Genomic DNA, 22,298 nt, shown 5'->3' on the forward strand with positions numbered 1-22,298 from the left:
AACAGTGGAAGTAAGAATGGGAAGCAAGGTGGGAAGAAAGGACTTTTATTTTGTCTTCAGTCTCTATCCTCTTTGCACTTTGATCTTGAACCTGTATTACCTGAATAGTGACAAACTAGTTTGATTTTTAATGAAAATCATAAGGATTAAATCAGTATATCTTAACTTCATCGTCTCTCGGGGGAAGGTAAAGTTTTAATACAGGAAGTTACATGAAATCAAAGGAGCAGGCAAAGAGCGCTGGGGGCGCCGGGCTCTCCCCACCTTCGGGGAGGGAAGGCGGCATGTCTAACGGTTCAAAAACGGCCGAGGCGCCGTTAGGGGGCGCTCGCGAGGCCGCGGCAGGAATTCCCGCCCTCCCGTTACATGCCCCAGTAACCCCGGCGCGCCGGCGACCGAGAGTAACCTCGCGGTCGGGTGACGGCCCCCCCGCCCTGACTCTCGCCTGCTCCGTCTCAGCCAATGGGGAGGCAGCGCTCGAGCCGGCCGGACTCTCGCCCGCCCCGACTCCTCCCCCGAGCTGTTAGAACTGAGTTGTACCGTCGCCGCGCCGCCGGCTTCTGACTTTTCCAATCACGGGTCTAGTTCCCGATTCCAAGCCCCGCCCCCGGCCTGCCCCGCGTTCATTCTAGGCCCGAGTCACCTTTGCCTTACAAACGTTCGGCCCCGCCCCCTGCCTACCTTGCGGCCTGAGGCCCCGCCCCCTGCCCGGGCCGACCAATGACCGGCTGATCCCGGAGCCGCTGGGCGGTCCTGCAGCCAATGCGCACGCCGTGGGCGGGCTCCGGGCCGGAATTGGGGGTGAAGCTCCAGCGTCGTGCCCACATTCGGGGCGCGCGGAGCTGAGGGGTCCCCGGGGGGTGCCCGGAGCTAAGATGGCGTCCGCAGCCGAGGGGGACGTGGGAGCGGTGGCGGAGCTGGCGACGGTGCTGCGGTGGGGTTTCCAGGACCTGAGCCTTAACAAGTTGGCGACGTCCCTGGGCGCGTCAGAACAGGCGCTGCGGCTCATCATCTCCATCTTCCTAGGTAAGGACCCCTCGCGGAGTCCCCAAGGAACGGGGGAGTGACCGCCCCCTCTTCCCGGAGCCACCGGGAGGGCTTTGTGGGGTGCAGATGTGAATCCTAGAACACACCAACCAGCTGTGGAGAGGAAGACGAGTCTAGTCCCGAGTCTGTGGGCGCCGTGCCCTCTGAACCTCTTCACCTTTCCCTTCGACCCCTGCTGTACCCTTCTGGCCCCTCATTAGGCGCCACCACCCTCTCATCCTGCCGTGCTCTACCCTGTGTCCCGGCGACCCGTCCTTATTTGTCTCTCTCTGGAGTTCTACTCTCTTTCCATGTGTACTGCTGTTATTAATATAAACCGTCACACACGTGCGCTTCTTATTGGCAGGTATAGGCCCCCTAACTTAGATATTTTAGTCCTATGGGCCCCCTCAGCCCCATACTCCATACTTGCATATTCTGAGTGTCTCTTGTGCGTTCCCAGCTTGTATTACACCTTCATCTTTTTGTCCCGCTTCTAATGTTTTCTTCTTATACCATATTTCTTTTTCTTTTCCTTAGCCATACACCTGTCATTTACCCTGGAATATCGTTTTAATACTGGGCTTGGGAAACAAGAGTGGCAACCTCTTAAAAACTACCCATGCTACCCCAAGCGTTTATTGCACACGTGGTTCAAAGGATGTTTTGTATCTGCATTTATGTCACAACAAACTGTATTATATCTGGTTTATAAGCTTTTTTACTGCATCCTTCCTCCGTGGTTTTTTAATACACGGAAGCAGCATGGCACAATGAGAGAAAAAAAAAAGTGTGTGGACTTGGAAGGCAAACAAATCAGACCCAGCCCTCCTGCTGCTTACAAACTGTGGGACCCTGGGCAAACCACTTAACCTCTCTGAGCCTCAATTTTCTTATTTATGAAATGAGGATGATAATGCCTATCTGATAGGACTGCTGTAAAGTCTTGTAGAAATTCAAAGGTGAAGAGCTGATACATAAATATTTGAGTAGCTGGAAGGTTTTAGGAAGGTTATGGGACATTAGCTAGGAGAATAGGGGTGGGGAAGAACTAAGCACACAAGACTGGGGGGCAAGAGCGGGTCTGAACCACAAGAAATTTGAGATAAGTTGGGCAGATGTGGAAAGCCTTAAATGCCGGGAAAGAAATTTGGAAGTTATCCAGTAGTCAGTAGAGACACTGACATATATCACCTAACCCGATCTAGATAATGGGAGAGGCATTAATTCATATTTAAACAACCTTGGGTAATGTCATTGTTACTTGCCTATTACACACCAAACCAAGATAATCTTCCTTTCTTCCAGATAAAGGTCACCTTTTCCCTCCCTTGTAGAACTGTAAAATTTTATAGGCGGAAGGAACGTTTGGTTGTGTGACTTGCTTCATGTCACGTCACCCAGATCTAACCCAAATTTATCAGTACCTCAATCTAAGGTTCTGTGCACCACACCAAATTTGAACTTCCTACTTCTTCATCCTTGTCTCTGGCCCAGTTATTTGTTGGGATTCTAATTGGCAATTAAGAGTGTTTACATTTCATTCCTTAGGAAGCTCACTGTTGATGTCTCAACTATAAATTGAGAATGTAACACAAGAAGCAACAAATTATAAGGGGCAACCTGTTAAATGGAGCTGGGGCTGGAATTAGGACTTGGAATCTGTCCTTTTAGTGCTGACATAATCAAATACAGCCTGTGCACTCCTGGTGGACTACTATATACTATCATGGTGCATACAGCTGTCTAGAAAATTGTTTTCTCCATATCCCACCCCTCTAACCTCATCCTCTCATTACCACCAAGCATCAAAGTAACAAACGCTTGGCATAATACATCTACCACACTCCTGAGCCCCCTTGTCCATTGTACCATTTCCCACATCCCCCCTTCCTATCCCACATGCGCTATTGCCTTCGGTACCTCACAGTATATCTCACGTTTAGATCAACTTGGGGTTCACGTTACCTCAGATCAGGCATAGGTCTTGCACGTGGATGTATAGGACTGTATTTTCTAGGTTTATGTTAAATACATACATAGAAACATAAATTGATAAGCTTGTTGACAACTGTGTGGAAGAAAGGGTGCATTCTGGTTGTAAATAAGTTTCTCTTACAAAGGTATTATCACTTCTGTGTATTGTAACCTAGAAACCAGTAGCCTTTCAGCAATGGAGTTCCTGAACCAGCTCTCTTGGGGAGCTGGGATACTGGAGGAAATCCTTGCTTGAGGTACCAAGAAGGCCTGTAGTCCGAAATGATTTCTGACTCACAGTCTTCACTTTCTACTAACAAGATTAATTTGGGTTAAAAGCACCTAAATGCAGGTACTCTGAGGGAAGAGTTAGGTATTATATATTGATATCAGACATTCACGTTTTAAAGAGATAGTCTCATTACTTTTTTTTTTAAATTGTACTTGACTTTTTTTAAGGGAACTTTATTTTTTTAATTTTTATTTGTTTATTTATTTATGGCTGCGTTGGGTCTTCATTGCCGCGCCCAGGCTTTCTCTAGTTGCAGCGAGTGGGGGCTACTCTTTGTTGCGGTGCGTGGGCTTCTCCTTGCGGTGGCTTCTCTTGCTGCGGAGCACAGGCTCTAGGCGCTCAGGCTTCAGTAGTTGCAGCACACGGTTTCAGTTGTTGTGGCTCGCGGGCTCTGGAGCGCAGGCTGAGTAGTTGTGGCGCATGGGCTTAGTTGCTCCGTGGCATGTGGGATCTTCCCAGACCAGGGCTCGAACCCATGTCCCCTGCATTGGCAGGCGGATTCTTAACCGCTGTGCCACCAGGGAAGTCCCAGTACCTAAACTTTTTGAAACATCATTGTATCCTATGATCTTTGGAATAAACAAAATGCTCTCAGATTCTTTATGGCTTAGTTTTCCCCGTTTGCTAACATCGCTTGTTATTCTCCAAATATTATTATCATTACTGAATCATATGATTACCCCCTCATTACTATTTTAATTAGATAGTCTCATTACTTTTTCCTTAACATCTTACTCTCCCTACTTGAGTTCTGTGTGCTGATCTTGAGGTGGGCCACCGAGCATTAGCCTTTAAACCTTTTTAACTGAGACCCATGATAAGAAATACGTTTTACATCATAACCCATTATACACATAGGTGAATACTTGCATTGGAAGCAAAAGTTTCAGGAAACATTACCCATCCTGAGTATAGGCAGTGTGTTTGGCTATTTTCTGTTTTATTTTTTAGTATTGTTGATGACCTGCTAAATTGATTTCATGACCCATTAATGGGTTACAACAAGCAGTTTGAAAAATCCTGAGTTAGAGGCTGTAATTTTTAATATTCCGTACCTCGAGGAAAGGGTAAGCTTACTAGCCCTGCTGCACTGGAGTATTTTGAACAGGCAGAGGACTGTTGTGGGAGGCATGTCTGTGTTGCATATGACTTGCCAGGAGTTTTGGTGGAAGATAAACTCTGCTGTGAGCTCTGGTGCTGGCAGGTGCTACTGGAAAACATCTCGGCCTCAAATACTTGGGTCTCTTCGTTCCTTAGCATAATTAATAACATGAATTGTCCCAAACGAATTCAGTAAAATGTACCTACTGTGGGTGAAGCCCGGTACTGGACCCTTGCGAGGGCAAGGGCGGTGGTACAGAATGAGTAATAGGGCCGGGCACCTGAAGGTATGACATTCTGTCGGTTGGGGGCAGGGAATGGGCACAAGATAAGTACTGTCATAAGTACCACAATAACAGGCGAAAGTCTAAGTGCCATCACAGAGTTACAGAGCTTTGTGAGATTTAAACACTGGACCTTTAATGAACTTTGAAAGTCGTTGAATAAGGTTTCAGCAGATGGAGATGGTGAGACGGAGGAATAGGATGAGCCAGGGGCACCGAGGCAGGGACGTGTGGTTACACATTCAAGGAACAGGAAGTGGTCCAGTTGGACCGAAGCAGAACCTAAGTAGAGAAGTGGTGGGAAATAAGACTGGAAACGTGGGTCGTGGAGCCTTGAAAGCCAAGGCAAAGAGTGTGTGCTTAAGCAGGTGATAGGGAGCCATGCCAGATACTTGAAAGGGGAGCGATGTGGCTGGCACTGTACTGGGAGCTGATACAGCAGTAGAGGCTCTTTTGGAAGGTAGATCCCGTGGCCACTTTCATCTACACAGCTGCTCGAGCCAGAAGCCTAAGAACCGGCCTTGCCGCCTCCCTTTCTCTCTCTCCCCTCACCCCCATCACCAAGTCCTATCAACACCAGCTCCAAATTGTGCGTCAGATACACCACTTTCCTCCATCACCACGGCCACTGACCGTCTGTCACCGGAACCACCTGAGCGGCCCCCGATGGGTCTCTGATTTCTTCCTGCCCACCCAGTCCCTTCTCTGAGAGCAGCCAGGGTGGTCCGACCCTGCGCCTCTCCTACTCAGACCCCTGCAGGGGCTCCCGTACAGCCCTGGGAATCTCCTGCTCCAGCCTTGACTCAAGCAAGTTCACAGCCTTGTAGCCACATGGCCTTCCCCCAGTTCCTCAGAAAACGCATCAGGTCCTTTCCAACCTTGAGCCTTTGTACCTGCTGACCCCACTGCCGGCAACGCGCTGCACTCATTGCCCACCTGACAGAGCCTTTTCGTCTTTCAGGCCTCAGTTCAAATTTTCACTTCCTCCAAGAGGTCTTTCCTGCCTCTCATTTTAAATTAAGTCCCCTGCTGTACTTTCTCCTACTGACTGAAATTTCTTTCTAAGTATATATGCCAATGTGTAATTATATATTTGCAGATGAGGGCAGATATCATGTAAGTTTTGTTCGTCACTGTGTACCCAGAGTTTAATACAGTACCTAGCTTATGGAAAAGGCCCAATAAATATTTGTTGAATAAGCGAATGTGTGAATGAATGACTTGGCAACTGATTACATGGAGGATAAAGAAGTAGTTGAAAAAAAAAAAACAAACTCAGTCCTTCTGCCAGCGTAGCTGGAAAAGTGACAGTGTCTTTCACAAATGAGAGGTCAAGAGGAGATGGTGCTCAGTGCCAGGGAATGATCTAGTTTTGGACTTGCTTTAGGTTCCAAGGGCACCTCCAGGTTGTCTTGTGAAGCCTAGTCTTCAGTTCAGGAGAAAAGTTGGACCAAAGATATAGTTTTAGGGACTTCCCTGTGGCGCAGTGGTTAAGAATCCGCCTACCAATGCAGGGGACACGGGTTCGAGCCCTGGTCCGGGAAGATCCCACATGCCGCGGAGCAGCTAAGCCCGTGTGCCGCAACTACTGAGCCTGCGCTCTAGAGCCCTCGAGCCACAACTACTGAGCCTGCGAGCCACAACTGCTGCAGCCCACGTGCCACAACTACTGAAGCCCACACGCCTAGAGCCCACGCTCCGCAACAAGAGAAGCCACCCCAATGAGAAGCCCACGCACCGCAACGAAGAGTAGCCCCCGCTCGCCACAACTAGAGAAAGCCCACGCAGCAACGGAGACCCAATGCAGCCATAATTAAGTAATTAATTAATTAATTTGAAAAAGATATAGTTTTAGGAGTCAACAGTGATATCATAATTGAGTCAGAGAGGGACTGAAGCTTACACAGAAGAGAATCTAGAGTGTGTTGACGTTGCTGCCCTTTGGTGATAATGACAGTGGCTGACATTTATAAAGTGCTCAACAATACCCCACCTAAGCTTGCCAATTACCCCTAAGATATTTACAGTGCTCTTATCATCTCCTTTGTGTAGATAGGGAACTGGGACCTCCAAAGGTTGAATAACTTTCCTAAGGTCACACCTGTTTCTACCCACCTCTAAAATCCCTGCTCTTCACCACCTTGGGATTGGGAGGAGCATGCAGGGGTGGGAAAGACAAAGACCCTCGGTATCCTTCACTCTTCTCATTCTACGTGATTGAACCAAGATGTAATCAGCATGTGAGATACCTCTCTGAGGCCAAAGCTGGCGCCGGCCAAATGAAGCAGATGGCCACCCCGCCCAGCGCGAGCTTCCTCCCCAAGCTTGGCCACGGCTGTGGCTTGGCTGGTAGACTCATCAAAAATGGCACTTGGGGGTAAGGACTCATTCCTCGGAGGTTCCGAATTAGCACCACTACGGTTAGCAACCTTTAAAATCAAAGGAGGTCCTGCAGTTAAGCTCCCTTTGGACCAAAGTCAGGTCTGGCCCTTCAGAACTAAATCAGCATTCAGGGCAAAAAGCTTTCTTCGGGTAGCAATATGAAGAAAACCAAAGCTAAGCAAGATGGAAATTGAACTGCATTAACTAAACAAATGGGACTTCGGACCATAATACAAAGCAGGTTCCAAAAATTCTATGATTGTGAAATAAGGGAGTTGTCCTAAATGACTTTCAAAGCCTCTTCTGATCCTAAAAGGCTAGGTACATTCTACATTTTAGACTTTATTCTAATTCATAGCCACAAATTTCATCATAACCTAAAGCTTCCTGTTGGGGATTTCTTTTAAATATATTTTTCCAACTACTTTTTTTTTTTTTTTTGAAAATAAATGCTCCAACAAACCAGTTTGACACATTCATGACTTTCAAGCAATTAATTAGAATTTTACTCATTCTCTTTTTTTTTTTAACATCTTTATTGGAGTATAATTGCTTTACAATGGTGTGTTACTTTCTGCTTTATAACAAAGTGAATCAGTTATACATATACATATGTCCCCATATCTCTTCTCTCTTTCCAACTACTTTTTATCTACACTCCAATATCTTACATTGCACAAAACTTCATGTTTGAATGCCAGTATAACTTTAATGTCAAACAGAACCATTTCTTTGCAGAGGCATGTGTAAATGAGGGCCCATGAGGTTATACACACAGGGTGATTTAACAAAAGCAATTACATGCCCACTGACATTAAATCTGTCTGGGCAGCCATGGGAACTCACTGAAGGAGTTCCGTCCAGCAGCCTTTTAAAAATGGGATTTGGTCTTCAAAAAGGAAATGGCATTTCAGCTGGACCTTAAAAGGTGTGGAAGATTCTAGTCAGGTGGAAATAAAAAGGGGAGCTTTCCAGTGGCAAAGAATAACGAGCATGTATGTGGAGAGCAGGAAAAGTGAGAAAATTCTGAGGCACAGCAAGGAATCCAGTTTGGCTAGAACAACAGAGGCTCCATAAAGGAGGAGCAGAGAAGAGCCTGATGGAGTGTTCAGGTGTGTGGGAGGTGCAGGTGGCTGAGTAAGCTGGCAGGATGCGCATCATCTTCAGAGACCTGCGGGCCTAGGTGCACGTCTCTAAAACTAATTAAGATTAAATATGTACTGGGACTTCCCTGGCGGTCCAGTGCTTAAGACTCCGTGCCTGCACTGCAGGGGGCACGGGTTTGATCCCTGGTCGGGGAACTAGGATCCCTCATGCTGCACGGCCCGGCCAAAAAAAAAAAAAAGATTAAATATGTACTAGCTCTTTCACCATCGACCAATTACTAAACTTCAGCCATCCTTTTCCTCATGTTCCCAGAGGCCAATTTTACTAAAGAAATTGAGGTTAAGAGTTAAGCAGTGTATCTGATAAATAATTTTTTAGTTATGTTTAATTCATAACAAGCAGCAATATTTTGAAACAGAATACAAAATTTACCTGCATTTTAAAAGATAATATAGTCATCAAAGAGCTTTTTTATTTCTAGAGAACTGCCTAAGCAGATCCTTCGCATATGTGCGTTCACTCTCATTCTGCTCTGGCAAAGCGTGAGAAGCATTGCTCCTTGGGAAGCTCTGAGGACTAAATGAGATGAACTGTATAAACTCCTGAGCAAGCCTGACCCAGGGTGGTTTTAAGTAACCGTTCTCTCCCTTCCCTCAGTAGATCTTCGTCTCCTTCCCTTCCGAGGAGACCAGCAGCATCAGCTCTCCTAGAAACTTGTTAGACACGCAGATTCTCAGGTCCACCCTCGACCGACTAAATGAGAAACCGAGGATGGGGCCCAGTGATCTGGGGTTTAACAAGCCCTCCAGGTTATACCGGTTCCCCTGATGTTTGAGGATCACGGGTTTAGTGTGTGGCTTCAAGTATCTGTTTTGTAATACTTGATGTCCTGATAGTACCTTAAACTTTTTGAAATGTCATTGTATCCTGTGATCTTTGGAATAAACAAAATGCTCTCAGGTTCTTTATGGCTTAGTTTTCCCCGTTTGCTAACATCTCTTGTTATTCTCAAAATATTATTATCATTCTTGAATCATATGATTAATGTCATTATAATAATGACATTATTATATCATTATCATCTTTATTATCAGAACTATCATCATTACCCACACCGTCTGTTGTGACTTGGAGCTTTAACAAAAATTAGGTGCCCTCGTTGCAGCTGCCAGGGAAAGATGTTCTAAGTGAACTGTCCTCAAGCAGAGAGTTTTTAAGTTCGGGGTGTGTGTTGACATTTTCCCAGCAGTTGCTGAAGTCAAGGGTAAGGAGATTTAGGGCCCACTTGGAGTTCTCTTGATGAAGCAATAATAGCTTCCTAGAGACCTTAAAGCCTAAGATTTGTGTAGCCCAAAAGATGTGGTATGCATCTTTATTTACCTCTATTTTCAAAACAAGAAGGGGAAGCGGAGGGCGAGTAAGACACTAAAAATAAGGATAAGTAATTTCTGGATAAGAATTTCCTTTTGGTTTAAAATGGACTGCTTTTTAAATCTAAGTTCCTCCCTATTCAAGCAGTGGCTTTGAAGATAAGTGAGATTCATGAAACTCTGGACACCCTGAATGAAGGATTCTGTCTGAGAACCATGTGTACTATAATTGTTAGTAATAGAGGCTTCTGATGGAAATGTCATTGCGTTCGAATTATAGGGACAGTTGGCCAGAAAGCGGGTAGAAGGTCAGGCCAGAAATGATCAGAATCAGGTTTTGTTCTTGATTCACATGAAGTCAAGTAGATGGTTTAAATGCCTGACGCTAACCATAGGCTAAGTTTAAATTAAAAATAAAAAGCTTTGTCAATTAAAGATACTTTTCAGTATCAAGTAGCTCTCATGTTGCTACGGCATTTTGATAAGAAAAGTATACATAGTCAGACATAAATAAAGACACAGATGTAGAGAATGGACTTGAGGACATGGGGAGGGGGAAGGGTAAGCTGGGACAAAGTGAGAGAGTAACATTGACATATATACACTACCAAATATAAAATAGATAGCTAGTGGGAAGCAGCTGCATAGCACAGGGAGATCAGCTCGGTGCTTTGTGACCACCTAGAAGGGTGGGATAGGGAGGGGATATGGGGATATACATATGCATATAGCTGATTCACTTTGTTATACAGCAGAAACTAACACAACATTGTAAAGCAATTATACTCCAATAAAGATGTTAAAAAAAAAAGTATACATAGTCATACCTGCTACATGAAATTATAAGTGGTGAGATAGTAATTTTGCAGGCAATTAAGAATTCACTATAAACAAAAAATAGAGGACTCGTGTGCATATGTTGTATGCAAATCTGAGGAGGATATGAGAGCCCAGGAGGCTAGGTTCTGGTCACTGTATATTTGTATGTGCTCTAATGAGAAGTGGCTTCCATGTAGACGTGCTAAATGGCTTATAGCTCTTGAGGTTTCCAGTTTCTGCTGTGATAGCAATTCTAAACTCAGATGGACACCACTCTGGATTACTGTTCATAAATATAAAACTTCTGTTTGCAAGCCAGCAAGCAGAGGCTAACTGGAACGGTGCCCTTTAAGGCTCCTATAGCTTATAACTCAGACAAAAGTAGAACAGACTGATTACAGTTGGAGGACAGCATACAGGGCCCTGGTTAAAAATATTGACCCATAAGGGCTACTAGAAATCCTCATTCTTTAGCTAAAGGATAATTTGATTCCACTCTTTAATACTTCTTTAGTTCTTCTGAAAGAGTAGGGAACAAAAGCAAAACATATGAACTCCTATATAGCATGCATTTGTATTATTTATACTGAGCCTAACAGAGTAATTAGGGGGACCTGGTCATCATCTCACCAGAAGCTCCAAATTTCTTCAAGTCTTAACCTCTTGTTTTATATTTTTAAGGTATGTGTGTTTTTATTACATTCTAAAATACATAATTTTTCAATATTTTTGAAAATTCTTCCCAAACCTTCAAGTAATGTTGAGGTGCTGATGTAGAAAGAAGATTATTTCCAGTATAGATGGTCAGGGATAAAGTGAACTTCATCAAAATTAAAAATTTTGTGCATTGGGACTTCCCTGGCGGTCCACCGGGTAAGACTCCGTGCTCCCAATGCAGGGGCATGGGTTCGATCCCTGGTTGGAGAACTAAGATCCCACATGCCTTGTGGTGTGGCCAAAACAAACAAACAAACAAAAAAAAAAAACTTTTGTGCATCAAAGGATACTATAAAGAAAGTGAAAAGAATGAGAAACAGAAAAAATTAAAAAAAAGGAGAATGAGAAAATATTTGTAAGTCATATATCTGATAAGGGTCCAGTATCCAGAATATATAAAGAATGCTTATAACTCAACAATAAAAAGACAAATAACGCAATTAAAAAATGGGCAAAGTATGCGAATAGACATTTGTCTAAAGAAGACATACAAATGGCCAATGAGCACATGGAAAGATGCTCAACATCATTAGTCATTAGGGAAATGCAGATCAAGGTCATAATGACATACCACTTCACACCCACCAGGATGGCTATAATCAAAAAAAAAAGAATAAACTAGTGTTGGTAAAGATGTGGAGAAACTGGAATCCTCATGCATTGCTGGTGGGGATGTCAAACAGCTCAGGCACTGTGGAAAGCAGTTTGGCAGTTTCTCAAAGTTAAACGTTACAGTATGACCCAGAAGTTCCACTCCTAGTTATGTACTCAAAAGAACTAAAAGCATATGTTCACACAAAAACTTGTACACACATGTTCATAGCATTATTATAATAGCCAAAAAGTGGAAATGACCCAACTGATGAATGGATAAACAAAATGTTATACTCGTAAAATGGGATAGTCAGCCATAAAAAGGAATGAAGTACTGATACCTCCTACAGCATGGATGAACTTTGAAAACATGGTGCTAAGTGAAAGAAGCCATACACAAATGGCCACATAGTGTCCGATTCCACTTATGTATGTGAGATGCCCAGAATAAGCAAATCCATAAAGACAGAAAGTATTGATCGGTGGTTAAGTATTGATAGATTGGTGGTTGCCAGGGGATGAGAGGAGGGTTGAATTGGGGGTGACTGCTGAGAGGTGTGGGGTTTCTTGTTAGGGTAATGAAAGTATTCGGGCATTAGGTAGTGGGGATGGTTGCACAAAACTGTGAATATACTAAAATTCACCGAATTGCACACTTGAAGAATAAAGAATGACTATGTATGATCACAAAGGTAGAGAAAGAGAACCCAACAAATAATTACAACCATTCAGATTCATACGGACAATTAGAGGGTGTGATGCTGTTATCTTTTCTCCTGTTAGAATCTTAGAATCTTAGCTGGTTCAGAAAGAGTTTATTGTTTCACTTGCTGGAATACTTGCTGAGAAAAAGTATTGTTTTTTCAAGATACGAAGCGAGAGGAGGGGCAGACAGGTCAGAGAGCAGAGAAGATGAGGCTGGGGGCTCTGCAGGCCTGGCCAGCCCTCCGCCCCCCCTCCCTGTACCTGTGCTCCCAGGTGAGCAGCATCTCTGCTAGTTGACTTGTGCACCCCTTCCCACTCCTGGACTTAAATAGGTGCCCTGGGTCTGAAATACTTAGCCTTAGCGGATAATCACAGGATCTTTCTACTCCCTTCCCACCCCCAGGGCCCCACTCCCTTCCCTTCCCGTCTGCCCGAATTCCCGTCCCGGAAGTTAGTTACTCTCCTTGAGGTACCCGTTTCAGCCACTGTATGTAAAAAAGTGAACAAACCCGGAAGAGGAGTTCCATGCTACGTGGTGCTGCCTTACTCCACATACTGAGCTAGGGGCGACGATGTACCCCAGAGTCCAGACTCACAGCCTTACCACCCCTTCTCTCCACAATTTGCTTCCCAGCCCTTGCATCCCAGCTGGCCCACCCTGCCTACTACCAGCCACAATCCTGCCCAAGCCTTCTCAGCCTCACCCCTCCCAGGCCTGAGCAGCTCCTGAGAGCCAGGATCCTGCTGCCACCATCCCTCCTGTCCCGAGCCCCCCGCCTCAAACGCCCACCAGAACTTCTTTGGGGAATATGCCTATTATTTGGAGGACCTTGGATGAAGCCCTGTGTCCACGGAATTTTGGGAGTGGCAGAATTTTCTGGTGTATGCCTAGTTTTGTTGTGGTGGTTGACTTTTTTTTTTTTATAAATAATCCAGGGTTTGTGGGACCTGAAGCTTCTATGATCTTGGTGAACTTCTTTAAGAAAAAGAATACAAAAATATCTTGCATGTTTTTATAAAAACGTATGACCTTGGGAACACATCGCTAGCTCCTACCTCCACCCCCCCCAACCCCCCACCCCCGGTCTTAAAGGGGCCCGTGCAGATGAAGGGCCTCAGCCTGAAGCCTGATTAAACTTCCTGGCAAATCGGCTTCTTCTGGGAGTACAGGGTGCAACTGAGACCTTTATTTTTGAAATTTGCTATAGGCTTACTTTAAATCAGATTGAGGTGGGCAAAGGCCAAAATTTCCCACCTCTAGGTTAGAGGCTTGAGCCTGAGATTTTATATCTTAAAACTGGTTAAATGAATACTCAAATTTTAAGAAATTAGCTATAGATATGCTTATATAAAATATTTGTCCAGGGGTCTTTCCTGGTGGCGCAGTGGTTAAGAATCCTCCTGCCAATGCAGGGGACACGGGTTCGAGCCCTGGTCCGGGAAGATCCCACACGCTGCGGAGCATCTGGGCCCGTGCGCCACAACTACTGAGCCCGCGTGCCACAACTACTGAAGCCCGCGCGCCTAGAGCCCGTGCTCCGCAACAAGAGAAGCCACTGCAACGAGAAGCCCACGCACTGCAACGAAGAGTAGCCCCGCTCGCCGCAACTAGAGAAAGCCCACGCGCAGCAAGGAAGACCCAACACAGCCAAAAGTAAATAAATAAAATAAAATAAATTTATATAAAAAAAGAAAGAACAACACTGTGATAAAAAAAAAATTTTTTTTTAATATTTGTCCATACGTAAATATTTTCTAAGTGGCCTCAAGGAAGTACATGTATAATGCTTTTACTGATATTTTCTCTTTTAATCTGCACAGCAGCCTGCAAGATGTCTAATATTTTCCCTGTCGGCTGAAAGAAAAACGCACAACCTAAAAGTTGCAAGTTAAGTTTTATTCAGGAACCTTACTGAGGACTATAGCCTGGGAGACAGCCTCTCAGATGGCTCTGAGGAACTGCCCCGAAGAGGCAAGGGAGGAGCCAGGATATATAGGAATTTTTTGCTGGGAAAAAAACATGTAGTCGAGCATCACAAGATGACTGCTAATCACAAAGAACAGACATCTCAAGTTAATGATTTTAGTGCTTTTCTGTGTATGGGAAGATGCAAGAATCTGGGCTGATTGAAACTATTCCTTAGATATACATCTTAACTATCTAGGGCCCGTATCCAAAGCCCAGAATCCTTCCAGTTTTTCTCCATCCTGAATTCCCCTCTGGGTGCATTGTCGGTGGGTGACTGCACTGCCTGATGGCTTGGTCCCTGTAGAACTGGAATGGGGGGCAACATTCTTTTCTTTACATCCCTATTTCAGAGATGAAGAAATTAAAGTACAAAGAATCTAAGTGATTCGCCCAAGCGGCAGAGCTGAATTTCTAAACCAGATTACTCTGATTCCTGAGTCCGGGGATATTCTAGCTAGAATCAGATAATCTGGCTAGAAGTTGCCACCATGTGGTTTGCTAACTTGCAAAGAATTAAAATGTGATAAAATGCACTGAATATAAGCAACAGGAGTGCCATTTATCTTTGCTAGAAAAGGCATTTCGGTGTCTTAAAGTGCATCAAAGTCGGTCAACATCTGTTGTCCCCATTCCACTAAAAGGAAGAACTGCTAGTCAACAGCCTTATTAACATTCTTTCGGTCTATAAATTTTTGTCGTAACAAAATAACTACGTGACCATTTGAACAATCTGTAGTAGTACAGAAAAGACTGTAATCCAGATGTTCACAGATGAAGACGGTGTTCCGAGCATCCCTTTTGCCATCTGATCAGGCTTGAGATACTCCTGAGGGCTGGCCACTGCTGGGTGGCTGACTTTTCCTGGGCTCAGAAGCCTGTGAGTGTCTGCTCCCCATAGGGTCACACAGAGGGGATTGGAGGCTTCAGGGCTGGTCTGTTGTAGTATTATAACTTTCCAGCTTTGGCAGCAGGTTCCACCAGCCCGCTGGCATGTGTGTCATTGACACTAAGCCTCAGAAGGCCTTGCTTGTTAATTACCAGAAGCACGTGGTTTGAGTGGAGCAATTGAAGACTGACTTTTGGTGGGACTTTGGGGCAGTTCAGGTTTAGGTTGTTTATTTGGGTTAAGTGACTAAAAAAACTAATAGTTCTTAATATTCATAAGAACACTTTTCCTTTCTTTCTCACAAGTAACAGCCGTTTACTAGTTTACCCTTAAGATGTCCCCTCTGTTCTTCATTTTTTCCCAGGACATTTTGATCATTTGTCCCAGTTTCCCTGGATCCTCTACTACAGTTGTCAAAACATTTGAGATACTCAGCTGGAGGTCACTTTCAGAAATGAACTGCACAGGGAATTCCCTGATGGTCCAGGGGTTAGGACCCAGCGCCTGCACCACTGTGGGCCTGGGTTCGATCCCTGGTCGGGGAACTAAGATTCTGCAAGCCACGTGGCATGGCCAAAAAAAAAAAAAAAAAAAAAAATTGGGGAAAAGAAAAAAAGAAATGAACTGCACAGTATGAGGGTAGGGACAGGGAGTCCCCAAGAATTGATGAAGAAAGAAAGTAGGGAAGAGCACCTAAATTTAGCACTGAAATGAAGTTTTTGAATGGTTTTAGATAGGAAGATAAGCAGACGTAAATATGGGCCTGTATGCATCCGTGAACAGAGAATCAGAGGATAATACAGCTGTAGCTTTATTTTTTTTTTTTTTTTTTTTTTTTTTTTTTTTCAGCTGTAGCTTTAAAAGCACACAGCTGGTTGTTAGAGATGCACTCGCAGACCACTGCCAGGTGTCAAGGCATGCGGCAGAGTTTCAACATGGAAATCAAGTGATGTGGGTTCTAATTGGAGCTCTGCTCTGTTAACCTGAGGCATGCCAGTTATCCCCTTTGGGCCTTAATTTCTTATCTAATGAAGGGTTTGGAGTCAGTGATTCCTAAGGTTTCGTGGGTTCGAAGAATCTGGAGCTTATGAATAACCATTCAGCGTATGAGTCAGCCCGAGCCATACAGACTGTCAGAGTGGGGAAGGTGTGTTGGCACCTTGGCCGTACTATCAACGAGGCTTAATCTGCAGAACAGAAACAGGGCCATTGTGAACAAATTCCAAAGGTGAGCGTCATCCCCACCTCAGTGTCCATAACCTCCCAGTGTTCTTCCAGCTGGCAGAGTGATCAGTAACTAAGCTCGAAGCATTAAGTGCCTAATCAGTTACCTATCACAGAAAAGAGACAGTGTCTTCACCCTTCACGCAGGGCTTCACTCTACTTCCTATTTCTACTTGTCTTCCTTTTCTCTGTATAGTTCTTCAGCGCAAGGAATTTCCACTTTGGTGAAAGAAAAGAAAGGAAATTTGAGTGGCAGATCTTCACAGTAGAAATAAGAATGATAAAATTATCATGTGAAAATATTTGATAAAAATAATCTACAAATAAGCCATATTCAAAAGCAGTCCTATTTTATATTCTAGTCTGTGATTCTTGGGAAAATTGAACTGAAATTTGATCCTGAAAGTGCCCTTCCAGTTGCCCAAAGCAAAATACCCATTATCTATGGGAACATTACATAGTCTAGAAAAATTTCAACATCCAGATGATGCAAGGCTGAAACAGGTTTTTCCAACCATCTCCTTTAACTAGAAATTCCAGAGTCAGCATAATCTTGTCAGTAAACAATCCCTAAGAGCAGTGATGGACGGACAGAGCCTTTTTTTGAGATCCTCTGTCCCCCATCCCCTTATCTCTGACCATAAGCATGAATTTTGAGTTTGAGATGACTTTTAGTCACTTTATACTCTAAGGAGCCCATTGACACTCTGAACCAGATCTTCTCACAGGAGGTGCGGGCAAGTTGCCCTGGGCTGGAGGTATGCTACCACGTTCCTGAAGGCCAAGGAAGAAATGGGTAGACAGGAAACAGGGGCGCTGAGCTAGACCACAACTCTAGGAGGTTGACTGCAAAAGGACAGTAGCTGGAGGAGCAGCACAGGGCTGAGGGGCGGGGCTAGAGGGGCGGGGCTGTGCCTTTGGAAGGGAGCGGAGGGAATGTGCGGAGCGACTGAGTCATGGGTGGATACAGCTTCATCAGTCACAAGCAGTCAGTACAGGTTAGATAACTGCTTTGATGTGTTTGATGTCACTGTATTCATAAAATGCAGACCATAAATGGTTACTTGCCTCATATAGTTGTTGTGAGGACTAACTGGGGTCACGTGCCTAAATTTCGTGTACAACTCAATGCATGACACATGGTAAGTGCTTGATAAAGGTTAGTTGCCGGTATTGATGATAATACTTGTTATTATTGGGAAGAAAAGACTGAGGAGGCTGGCAAGAAAGATCACAGACAAAGTTCCCACCTAAGAGTGGTTGGGGTAGATAGAATTCAGAGGATTGGGACCAAAGGGAAGGAGGGGAGGGTATTTAAAGAGAAGGGAGGGACATCTTCCTCTGAGTCTGGAGAGAAGGAGAAAAGCTTGGATTTCAAGCAGAGCTTCTTCAGTTTTCCCGCGGACAGCTCCCTGAAGGCCATGGTGGAAAACTAAACAAAGGTATCCTCTCCGGGGCTCAGGGACTCAGCCTAAAGCAGCTGTTGAAAGACAGAAGTGTCATTGAAGCCTCGTGTTGTATCTTTAAAATACAGGACAACTTGGCATTCCATTTTGTATAATGGATTTGGTTTACCAGTCAAATTACTTGAGAATTTTTCCTGCAGAACTTCTAGTAAAGTGGGCATGCCACAGCTGTCTCCCAGCTCCTATCAGTTGCTCACGTTTAGACAATGAAACACGGACATTGGCGGCGATGTTCTGAATCAGAACTGGGGAGCTCTCTGCCGTGCTCCTACGCAGTCCCAGCTTCCGAAGAAAGAGGCGTGTTCCACAGCTAAGGAATTGCCCACTCCTGTTTTCAATAACCTTTCCAAAGAGAATCAGTCGGGTTGACTGATTCCCTGGGGGTGGGCTGGGGTCCCTCCAGCTCCCCGTCTCACCCAGCTCCTCCTACACCGCCATTCTTCCCGAGAGACAGCCCTCATCACCCATTTCACTGAGGAGAGGAAGGTTCTTTTCCTGAACTTGCTCACCTGCCTCCCAGGTTTCTCTGCCGGTCTCCTTGCCTCGCCCTCCAGTCTCGGGAAGAGCCAGGGCTTTTTCCCTCCTTCTGCGGTAAACACTTGTTGCTCTCCCACAGATACTGTCCTCACCCACTATACGGCTTTTCTTCTTCCATAAAATACATATGGGGACGTCCCTGGTGGCGCAGTGGTTAAGAATCTGCCTGCCAATGCAGAGGACACGGGTTCGAGCCCTGGTCCAGGAAGATCCCACATGCCGCAGAGCAACTAAGATCATGCGCCACAACTACTGAGCCTGCGCTCTAGAGCCCGCGAGCCACAGCTACTGAGCCCGTGTGCCACAAGTACTGAAGCCACTGCAATGAGAAGCCCGCGCACCACAACGAAGAGTAGCCCCTGCTCGCCGCAACTAGAGAAAGCCAGCGTGCAGCAACGAAGACCCAACACAGCCAAAAATAAATAAATAAATTTATTTTTTAAAAAATAAGGACTCCCCTGGTGGCGCAGTGATTAAGAATCTGCCTGCCAATGCAGGGCACATGGGTTCAAGCCCTGGTCCGGGAAGATCCCACATGCCGCAGAGCAGCTAAGCCCATGAGCCACAACTACTGAGCCTGCACTCTAGAGCCCACGAGCCACAACTACTGAGCCCACGTGCCACAACTACTGAAGCCCGCGTGCCTAGAGCCCGTGCTCCACAGCAAGAGAAGCCACAGCAATGAGAAGCCCACGCACGGCAACGAAGAGTAGCCCCTGCTCACCGCAACTAGAGAAAGCCCGTGCAGCAACGAAGATCCAGCACAGTCAAAAATAAATAAATAAATTTTTTTTTAAAAAAAATAAAAAATAAAAAACAGCATGCCATCTCCCAAGAATACACAAACAGAAAGAATCCAGAGACATCCCTCCCCCGCCAAAAACAAAAAACAAAAAAAAACACATGGATAGAATTTCTCTGTCTTAGAAATGCTTCCCTTCACTCAGTGGCCACGCTCTCTGGCCAGAGTCTTTTACTGCCTGCTGCCTGGCGTCCACGTCCAGCCTGCATTTCCTCTTGGTCCAGCCCCCGCTTCTTAGCTGGCCCCCAGGTCCCGGCCCCCATGCCCCTCGTGCTGCTCTGTTTCACGGTGACTAACGACCTCATTGTGAACGTCTTCCTCACCCTCCTTAGACTTCGGCACATTCGATGTTTTTAAACTCCTTTCCTACCGCAGAAGTCATCTTCCTTTCTCACATGGGTACCGTCCTCATTTACCTCTCGTTCTCTGTTTTATCTCCGTTTCTTTTGCTTGCACTCCCTTAAGTGCAGGCATTTTCCAGGACTCAGCCCTCCCTTTGCCGCCTCTCCCTGTGAGAGTTTATCTGGCTTCAGTTGTTGCCAGCAGAGCCAGCTGTCTCCTCCGATCTGTGTGTCTCTGTCAGTGGCACCACCTTCTGACATGGAACCTTGAGGCCAGTGGTCTTCCCATTGGGGTCCATGTACCCTAGGGGTACATGAAGACTTTCCAGGGGATATGTGGGCACAGATGAGGGAATCCATTTTCAGATTTTCAGCTTCCATATGTATTCTTTTCTAATATTGACGTGCTTGAGACTGTGTCTGCTCTGAAAGTTCTCTTACGGTCACTCTTCACCAGCCTTTAGAAAGGAGACTTCCCCAGTGGTCCAGTGGTTTAGACTCTGTGCTTCCACTGCAGGGGATGCGGGTTCGATCCCTGGTGGGGGAAGTTCTGCATGCCGCACGGCGTGGCAAAAAAAAAAGGAGAAAGGCCCCGGGGGTAAGGGGTGCCCCAGGGAAACATTTCACAGGAGCCACGAAAGTGAAGCAAAGAGGAGCAGCCCCTTATTTTATCCAGGCGACAAACTCATGACAACCCTCTGCCTTATCGTTCCATCTTAGAAGTAGAATTCAGAAACAAGGTGGTTGTCATGAGGGAGAAGTATTATCTTGTTTATTTGAATTAAAAAATGAGGTTAGACCCCTTTTGACAGAAAGTGATCAAGCTGATTGGTTTGCCATTTAGATTACATGGCAGACATTTTCCATGTGTACTTAAAGCACATCTTCAATATACATTTTTAAAAACACATCATTTGCTGTTGTTTAAACTTACAGACACAGATGCAGAGAACGAACGTACAGATACCAAGGGGGAAGGTTGGGGGGTGGGAGGAATTGGGAGATTGGGATTGACACGTATACACTGTTGATACCATGTATAAAATAGACAACTAATGAGAACTTACTGTATAGCACAGGGAACTCTACTCAATGCTCTGTGGTGACCTAAATGGGAAGGAAATCCAAATAAGAGGGGGTATATGTATATGTATCGCTGATTCACTTTGCTGTATAGTAGTAACTAACACAACATTGTAAAGCAACTATACTCCAATAAAAATTAATTAAAAGCAAAAAAAAAAAAAACTTATAAATGTTAGATGGCAACTTACAAATGTGAGAAGGCATCTATAATTTTTCAGAATTCTTTCAGGGGCTATTCCATCAAAAAAGTTTGAAGACCATTGTAGGGGCTTAGCCACCTTTAATTTATCCCTTTCCATCATACCCCCCATTCCAGTCATTCCTCGTGATTTTTTTTCCTATTGTATCAATTTCAGACTCTGCCTGGTTTTCCAAACCTTCCTGTCCCTTCTCGTGGTCAACCTGGTCTTGTGAAGTGACTGTTCCATGCTGTTTCCTACCTCCGTGTCTTTAGTACATAATTCTCCTGCCCATTCCTTATTTCTTCTCTTTTCATCCTAGCTGCTGTGTTCATTATTGACCTCTCCTCTAACCTCTACAACATTGGCTATTCCATGCAATTAGCATTTATAGAACATCGTTGCTTGATTTTCTTTTCTCTCTAAAAAGCTCCTTAAGAGTCTAAAAGCATCTCTTACACTCTACCATATTCTCCTTTTGCCTAATGCATTGCTGACCACATAATGGATGCTCTATAAATATTTTATTGACTGCCTAGAATACAGTATTTGTTCATTCATTCTTTTATTCTTTCTTCCATTCAACAAATATTTTTGAGACCTTTTTTGTACCAGGAAAAGACCTTTTTTGTACAAGGCACTTGTGGTACAGCAGGGGAAAAAAAGAGACAAAAATCCTTGCCTTCAAAGACCGATAAATAAGTAGAATACATAGTATGTGAAAGAGTAATAAGTGTTGAGGGGAAATAGAAAAATGAAGTAAGAAAGAAGAACAGGAAGTGTGTGTTGGTGGCATAGAGGGTGGGGTGAGTGTGTGCAATTTTAGATACATGGTCAGGGAAGGCCTCACTGATAAGGTGACATTTTAGTAAAAATCTGAAGGGCTGGAGGGACTTGAGCTTATCTGTGAAAGAGTATCCCAGGCAAGGAACCTGTTAATGTGAAGGCTCTAAGGTTGCACCTGCCTGGCATTCCAGGAAGGGCAGCCGAGAGTAAGAGATGAGTCAGAGAAAGGTGGGGGAGGGATGAACAGATCAGTCTGGTAGGTTCTGATTGGACTTCGGCTTTTGCTGAGTGAGACTGAAGGCCTAGGGGGAGATTAGTCAGGAGGCGACTGTAATAGTACAGGCCAGAGGGACTTCCCAGGTGGCGCCGTGGTTAAGAATCCGTCTGCCAATGCAGGGGACACGGATTCAAGCCCTGGTCCAGGAAGATCCCACATACTGCGGAGCAACTAAGCCCGTGTGCCACAACTACTGAGCCTGCGCTCTAGAGCCCACGTGCCACAACTACTGAAGCCCGAGCACCTAGAGCCCGTGCTCCGCAACAAGAGAAGCCACCGCAATGAGAAGCCCATGCACTGTAACAAAGAGTAGCCCCACTCGCGGCAACTAGAGAAAGCCTGCACGCAGCAACGAAGGCCCAACACAGCCA

The 22,298-nt window shown here is 45.1% G+C and overlaps 1 protein-coding gene across 2 annotated transcripts in view; it reads left to right on the forward strand.

Moving 5' to 3' along the window:
• The first annotated feature begins 771 nt into the window (after positions 1-771).
• Positions 772-22,298, forward strand: part of LPCAT3 (lysophosphatidylcholine acyltransferase 3) — a 36,623-nt gene continuing 15,096 nt past the window's right edge. For both annotated transcript variants that reach the window (XM_061204383.1, XM_061204384.1), the window contains exon 1: positions 772-1,026. In XM_061204383.1, the coding sequence (XP_061060366.1) occupies positions 876-1,026 (151 nt within the window). In that variant the 5' untranslated portion in view covers positions 772-875. The remainder of the gene's footprint in view (positions 1,027-22,298) is intronic.

Source organism: Eubalaena glacialis, chromosome 11 (genome assembly GCF_028564815.1).
Source record: "Eubalaena glacialis isolate mEubGla1 chromosome 11, mEubGla1.1.hap2.+ XY, whole genome shotgun sequence".
NCBI classification, from domain to species: domain Eukaryota; kingdom Metazoa; phylum Chordata; class Mammalia; order Artiodactyla; family Balaenidae; genus Eubalaena; species Eubalaena glacialis.